Source organism: Eleginops maclovinus, chromosome 10 (assembly GCF_036324505.1).
Source record: "Eleginops maclovinus isolate JMC-PN-2008 ecotype Puerto Natales chromosome 10, JC_Emac_rtc_rv5, whole genome shotgun sequence".
Taxonomy (NCBI): Eukaryota; Metazoa; Chordata; class Actinopteri; order Perciformes; family Eleginopidae; genus Eleginops; species Eleginops maclovinus.
Genome location: NC_086358.1, coordinates 8,806,386 through 8,814,496, shown reverse-complemented (window position 1 = coordinate 8,814,496; position 8,111 = coordinate 8,806,386). Strand labels below are relative to the sequence as shown.

General features: G+C 39.2%; 1 protein-coding gene across 1 annotated transcript in view; it reads left to right on the top strand.

The window, feature by feature from the left end:
• Nucleotides 1–8,111, top strand: part of atrnl1b (attractin-like 1b) — a 61,772-nt gene continuing 53,661 nt past the window's right edge. The window contains exons 1-6 of the mRNA XM_063893593.1: nucleotides 1–1,123; nucleotides 4,041–4,124; nucleotides 4,871–4,984; nucleotides 5,265–5,393; nucleotides 5,877–6,085; nucleotides 7,384–7,558. Coding sequence (XP_063749663.1) covers nucleotides 873–1,123; nucleotides 4,041–4,124; nucleotides 4,871–4,984; nucleotides 5,265–5,393; nucleotides 5,877–6,085; nucleotides 7,384–7,558 — 962 coding nt within the window. The 5' untranslated portion in view covers nucleotides 1–872. The remainder of the gene's footprint in view (nucleotides 1,124–4,040; nucleotides 4,125–4,870; nucleotides 4,985–5,264; nucleotides 5,394–5,876; nucleotides 6,086–7,383; nucleotides 7,559–8,111) is intronic.

Sequence of the window (8,111 nt, the reverse complement as noted above, 5' to 3'; positions counted from 1 at the left end):
TCTAGTGTCGCTACGCTAGCAAATCCATCGCTGCCAGTTCTTGTCATGTTTTAAACGCAAGAGCGGTATTTTTTCCCACTGGAATACAAGGAGACATTACCACAAAATGCTTCCAACGAACTCAACGTCTGAAGGTGCTTGAATTGCCGTGGGAATAGACCAGAAGGATCAACAACAGTTCAAAGTATTTCTCAATGCCCCCCAGTCGGCAAGAATAGCCTTCCAGTTCCCACATCACTCCACATCCATGTTGACTGCGGCAACCTTTCCACTGGGTCTACCAACACCACAACCCCTTTGTTCTTCTGTGGCAAATATACGGCTAAACCACGGCGGTTTGTGGAAGGACCATGGCATGTTATAATGTACATCCCTGTTTGAGTCTGGAGGATTGTTTACGCGTTAAAATGGCTGCTGGAATTGCATTTGGAAGAGAGCAGTCTTGAGTCAATGCAGTAACGTTTCATTACCCAGCAGAGAAACCTGAATATAAGCTACGGAGTCTTACGAATACTGTTTAAGCTTGGCACAGTATTCAACGAGTAAGCAGCTAAATTAGCTTTAATCGATGCTCGGCTTTTTCTGTAGGTTCTTCCAACAAGAGGTAGGGTGAAGGGAATTCCTCCCACTCCAAATCTATGCATGCGGTTAAAAGGCAGCCTTTAAAACCCTTGGCTAACGTTACGTTTTACTAGCCATTTTGCTTTGCACACAGGCTAAGCTAAGACTACATTTGAGCATGACTAACACTCGACGAATATGCAGGACTTCTTTGTTTTAATTGAAGCACCCTGAGTAACCGAGGCTTTCCCCCAAAAAGCATACCATAAGGCCCCGGTGTTTTACTCGGCTAGGTCGACCTGGAGGAAAAAATGGATCCTGGTGGGAAATGTAAGACTGAACTGTTCCTATTTGGACCCAAACTAACCACCCACGGTGACCTGCGGGGGATCAACAGATACTTGGTGGTCTATGTTTTGTTTTACTTTGTACTGTACACTCATGCATCCCCGGCGAAACCTTGTGACAAAAACTGTCTCTCTGGAAAATGTATCAACGGATCCTGCGTCTGTGACCGAGGATGGGTTGGAGACCAGTGTCAGCACTGCCATGGCAGGTTCAAGTAAGTGATTTCATTTGGACCAACATCTGATTTACTTTTGGTGTCATGCTGATCCTCCAAATGTAGGTTACGATCAAATAGGATCAATGAGAGGCTGTTTTCCATTAAACAACAGTGTCAGTAGGTCATTGGCACACAGCAAAAACACAGGATTTTTGGGAGATAGCTTGCAATAACTGTCTGACAGGACTAACCACAGTCTATGGGACTAACACAAAAGCCCTATAAATACTAAATAAATACAGCCTCAACAGACCCTTTGAGCACTGTTGTCAAAGGATACATGACTTATTTTAATATTTGACCAACATATCTGAATAAAAATGCATGGACTGTAAACTAGCAAAACATTTTAATGACAGGTTACCCAATTTAGTGTAACCCATGTTATTATTTGGTCTACAAAAACATCAGAACAGCCCACCACAATTTACAAAACGCAGTTATATTGTTTTGAAAGTCCAGAACATCAAGAAATTGAGTTTAGTAGCATAAAACGCAATGAAAAGCATTAAGTAATCACTGTTTATAAACCGTAAACAAGAAATGTTTGTTACTTTCTGCGTTATAGTTCACTTAGCGGTTTTGTTTGGTGGATTGACTAATTGTTTAGTTCAAATGTCCTATTTAATCTGTAGCCTCCCACAGTCGGTTTTAATTGGGGTGATTTGTCAGTGGAGATATACCCTCATGTTTAACGCTGTCCAGTAAAGGAATGTACCATTATCTTGCAAAATCCATCTGTACTTCTGAGCACAGACAAGAAAAATGAAGACTCTAACATACACTGTTTTATTGACTTATGTACTGATGCGTCTGCATTGATTCCAAATAAAATCCTTTCAGAAATAAATTCCTTTGGCTTCTGCCAGAGAAAAGAGCCCACAGTGGCTTTGAGGAAACATCTGCTACTCATTTTGCATATGCCATGCAGCCTGTTTTTGGGGATGACATCTTTTGTTCCTAAATTGAAGTGTTGATCAGAAAACACCATGTCAACCCCACAATAATTGCAATGAGTTAACGATCGTGTGTTCATAGGTAGTAGTTAGCAGAAGGAAGGGAAATAAAAGTCACCTAAGGATAAACTGCTATGCCATAATCATATTGAAAGTGACTCTTGATATCAACATCTGACGGCTTCTCAGTACATCTAAAGCTGCACTCATGGTACAGAAGTGCTTTGATCACAGTAATTAACATTGCTCCTGAATGTGTCTGAGTTTCTAATGTGAGAATTTAAACCGCAACTTTCCCTTGAGCAGTTTGAATGCAGACAAGCAGGATCATAACCCAAGTTTTTGCTTCCTGCTTAACAAGTGTGAAAGCCTATGTTGTAAGTTAGGAATTGCCATCAGTTTCATGTTTGATAGGATGCATTTACATGTTTGATTTTAAACCTAAAAGCACCGAAAAGCCACACTAGTGTAAACAACATGAACACAGTCTTGAAACGTTTAGGGACAGTCTCTTGAACAGGATAGGGTTTCCCTGTGAGCTCCCTGAGTGCGGCATGATCACTCCTGGATGTCTACTCTGCCCTAACTCACTGCTGGTTGCATTCTGCTAGGTGTTTATACTGATCAATAGACTTTGCATAAACTCATGCTTTTTGTGTACTAATGTGAGTAGTAAACAAAACAATTTCCAGGAAATATTTGAAGCCATGTCTCAAGATTAAAATATGCACACCATTGCATCTTGGTTACTAACCCATCTTGAGTCCATTATCTTGTCAAAAACTTTGAATTTAATGCGTCTTATACCATGTTTTGCATCTAAAGCAACTGCTGTGGACATAAAAAGAAATAGAGTTCACTCCCTGTGTTACTCAGACTACCCACAAGAGCCCAATAATGTATTTGTGAAGCTTTCAGAGACAGACAAAGTAACCGGCTCTCAGTTTTTCTATGATCTCAAGGCCTTAATGTTATCCAACATACGTGTCTTAAATCTTATCATGCAAACCCGTCCCCTGATGCTTTTTCAATGAATTCTGAGTTTGTTTGCACAGTTGTGTCGGCGGGTGACACACAACCCTAATCTCATGTGATTTAGGAGAGTGATGAATGTTCACTGAAAAGTCATATTGTATTCCGACATACCTCTGTTACTTTTGCTTGAAGAATATTTGATAAATGTCAAAACATGTTTCCAACATTGGACTTGAGGCATGGAGGAAGAGAAGGGAACAGTTATTGAATCTTTTAGAATTGACCTTGGACTGACAGACTGCTTGTTTCTGAATGAAGTTCTCATAGAAGACTTTGAACCTGGACTGGAGAGCTGCCTCGGCTAAAGACTCTTCTTAACTTTTATACTCAAAAATAACTTCTTTGAATAAGATTTGTTACTGACAAACGTCAGAGGATGTAACGAAGTTGTACATCATCACATTACACAACACTCTCTATAAACGTATTTAAAGATGTCTAATGTTTGGGTTGTTAGATCATTTGTCCGTACCAACTAATCATGTTACTGGTTCTGAAATACAATTAGCATTTTGAAAATGACTGTGACTGTTTTTTTAATGACCACAGGACCGTCACGAGGCTGCTTCAGGGTCATGTCTGTAGATGATTTCAATAACTGATTTGACAGACATTAGCTCAGGCTTAAAAAGCTATGTTTGGAAAGAATTTCTTTAAACCAACATTGACTTTTATGTTTTGATGTTTGATGATGCTCACTGTCTTGAAGACAACACAACAAATTAGATCATTTCGGATGCTTTTCCTTTACTTTTATGGCCTTTACTTGAAATGCAACTAAGAAAATGTACCTTGAGTTGGCAGCAGTTTGCATCAACATCAAAAAAGTGTGTGACCATTAGAAGAATTGCTTGTTTTGTTTACAATTTTATTTCTGTTAGTTGACCTAACAACTTCTGTTCTGACCGTCTCTGATCTTCCAGGTTGACGGAGCCCTCAGGATACCTCACAGATGGTCCAATCAACTACAAGTATAAAACAAAGTGCACATGGCTCATTGAGGGCTAGTAAGTACTTTGATTAATCGCTAAGTCTAACCAAAGCTCAGCATGCCCCGACAAATTAAATTCTGCAGAGAGTCTCTGTTGTAAGAAGTGTCATTTTGTTGCTTACACAGCATCACACAGCGACTCTGTTTGACTGCCACATTTTAATAAGCAATCATTCAGAGAGCGGAAGAATCCCTGTGTCTGTTGCTACTTGTTATTTGTACAAAGGGGAGAGCTGTTCGGAAACATTTATCAATGTGACGAAAACAGAAGGCTTGCTATTATCCTAAATACGTTTGGAAAAATACTATGTGTATCGTTTTTATCCTTGTATCTCTGTGCTTGAGTAAATTATAAACAGGTTGTTTTTAATTCAGTCATACTCGCGTTACATCCTGCAAATGTAGGTTTTTTTATCCACCTGCCAAATTGCAATGTTAAAATTACCAGCCAATCAACATGTCATCATTATTTGTTTTTGTCGTGTAATCGGTGCAAATCTTTTTGCCACTTGCATATTATAGCTGCATTTATTTAGGAACATTGTGCTAATTTTCGCACCCGGATCCTGATGTGTGGATGGATGAGTACAATTCCACTGAGATTAAAAATAATCTGTCACTGTAATTATGAACTAATTCTACTACTATTTGAAAGGAGGCCCACATTTCTAAATCCTGCTACTTGGAGAAAAAAAACGTGCATGTTGTTTAAATGTTAAGAAATGAAAACTAAACCCTGTCTTTTGATTGTTTCTCCTGCAGTCCAAACGCTGTTCTTCGGTTAAGATTTAACCACTTTGCCACAGAATGCAGTTGGGACCATATGTACGTCTACGATGGAGACTCGATATTTGCCCCGCTGGTTGCTGTTTTCAGGTTAAAAATCTAAAGTGGATTGAAACTTCATAGGAAATAATTGTGAAATCAGCAAAAAAGTATTGGTTGTTTAATTCAATTCCGAACGGATGTTTTTATCTTTATTGAGATTAAGATGAGCTTGTCGCAAATATTTGTGGCTCTCTCAATACTCTTCACTTAATGTCTCATGTGTCTGGTCATTCTGATTCAGCAGAGAATTATGGGTCATTTACTGTAAACTGATTTGGTGTGAGTTAGGAGAAAGTAAAACCAATGAATGTTCTGCATTTCTCCGCAGTGGTCTCATCATACCAGAGATAAGAGGAAATGAAACGGTTCCTGAGGTTGAGACTACTTCGGGCTACGCACTACTTCACTTTTTTAGCGATGCAGCCTATAACCTCACGGGGTTTGAAATATTTTACTCGTAAGTATGCAGACACTACATTTAAACTACCATAAAAATAATCTAATACCTTACATCGTTTATACCTTTAGATTTGGACTCTGGAACTCATTGCATTTATGAAGGCCCTCACCTGTGTTAAAGACATTGTTCAGGTTTTCATTGGTGTGTCTTATTTATAATAAACTAGAGTGGACTGCTTACCAGGTCCCTTTATTCCTCCTTGCTGTTGATGGATGGTTAATGTTTCTGTGTCCCACATTTCAGCATCAAAAAGCCTGGTACAAGTGCTTTCCTGTTGGACTAAAACCTTCAGCAACACTCCCCGCTAATGTCCAGTGACCTGCCCAATCGTTTTTCATTTATTACCAATCCTTTTATCCCCAGCTGCTTTGCCAAACGCTGGATGTTGCTCATTAATCTTCCCCAGTCTCCAAGTAAAGCTCTGAGTGGCCTGAAAAGCGCATGCAAGTGTTGACTTAATGAAAACATCCTTCTGTCCAGGATCAACTCCTGTCCCAATAACTGCTCCGGCCATGGAAAGTGCACGCCCGGTAACTCGGCCGCCAGCAGAGTTTACTGTGAATGTGACAAGTACTGGAAAGGGGAGGCCTGTGACATCCCTTATTGCAGGAACAACTGCGGCAGCCCCGACCACGGCTACTGCGACCTCACCGGGGAGAAGCTGTGCGTCTGTAACGACAGCTGGCAAGGTAACAGAGAGCTCTGTCTAAACTCTGCAAACTTTCAGATTCAAAACAATGGCTCGAAGCATGTAAAACTAAGTGTGATTTCATTACGATGGCATTAAATGTTACATGTGGTCAGGCACAGAAATAGCGTTGATGAAAGACTTATTGCGCCATGATGCTCAGGAAGTCATTTCGGAATTTTCCTAGAAGCTCGCTCAGTGAATAGAGTAGCATTAGGACTGACTTTATTTTCAGACTTAACTTAATACTACTTCACCAATATATTCTGTAATTAACATGTTATATGTAGTAAAGCTATATGTACATTTTTACACTGACTTCTTGTGCTTATATAAATATTTGTATTCAATTTTATATATGGGACATTTTACTTTAACGTCCTATGTCACATAAATATATTTAGTTTTTATTATTATTTTATTTACGTTTTTTCTCCCTCATAGCATTGTGAAGCGCCTAGAGATAAGTGTGCTATAGAAATGCTATAGAAATACAATGTATTATTATTATATCAGTATGTTTATGCTTTCTAGTGCAAATACTAACATTTATTTTTATCTTTATTCTAAAACTGAGCAACTTTTATGAAACCAAATTCCCTTGGGACAAATGTAATATTCTGAATCTGATTCTAAAACATTTATTATTTACGGTTTGTAGAAATAAAAAGAAACGATTTGAAGGAAAAGTCTAACAATCTAAATCCCAGCACCCAGCATTCACACACTTATAATACTATAATAAGGACATGGCTTTAGTCATTTCCCAAAAGCAGATATGATGCAACATACTTTCAGAATCACATGCTGTCGCTCCTCCCATGTCTGCTGTAAGGATTATGAAGATGTGATGAAGACTTGTGTTAGCAGACGATTGTAAACAGCTGTGTTGTTTTGCGTCATAATGCTGATCGGTAAGCCCCGTGACGGTTATTATTACTATTATTATTATGTGCCTCCAGCTGGAGGGTAACAAATGCTTTCACGTGATGAGAGTTGACAGTATCATTAACAGAGGCATGCGCTTTTTCAGCACGGCCTTCATTCACACACAGTTTAACATATTCACAACTCCTTGCCTGTCATGTTCGGTTAAGGAGTGGTAATGCTTTTGTTTGGAGGCATGTTTGCTTTCAAAAAGTCCCTGAGTAGGAATTATAATATGTGACGGATGCTGCTAAGATGTTCCATCCCTTAAATAGATTCAGCTAGTAGTTCTTGGTCTTAAAATGTGTGTTTTTTTGGGGGGAAATGTTGAGATCTTGAGTAACATTGGTGTTGTCTCATCCTATCTCGTAGGCCCAGACTGCGCTCTCACTGTTCCTTCAACCGAGTCCTTCTGGGTTCTGCCAAGCGTCAAACCCTTTGGCACATCACTCGCCAGAGCGTCCCATAAGACTGTGGTGCAGGAAAAGGTCATGTGGGTCGTTGGCGGATACACCTTCAACTACAGCTCCTTCCAGATGATTCTCAAGTAAGTCATGTCAAAGTCATAGTGTTTACTTGTCTGACAGTTTATAGATTATTTAAATATATAAATGATATATATATATATATATCTTAATGTCCCACAATATTTATTTTTCACCATGCAAAGAATCAGTTTGTTAGATTTTTAATGATAGCATCACAATTAGGGGACCCAGAACTCTGCCATGGCATGGATCTGCACTAAAATGGAACGTGTCCTCACTTGGCCCATGCTACACCCTTCCACCGTGTTCCATTAAAATCAGGCCTCTAGTTCTTCCGCTATCCAGCTGACGAACAAACAAACCAAATTGAAAACATCGCACCCTTGGTGAAGGTAATCAGAAGTGTTTAGTTAGTTTTGTCCAGTCCACCGTGAAATGGGGTTTAACAAACAAAAACAGCTAAACCTGCCCTGCCTGCTGAACTCTCAGTATTATTTACTCCATTTAAAGCTCATGTCTTGGATTAAACATGCCCTTGCTTTGAATACTGGAATGATAAAAAATAAATATAAAAATCTGATAAAAAGTTATTTGTATTGGACTGTTTGTCAA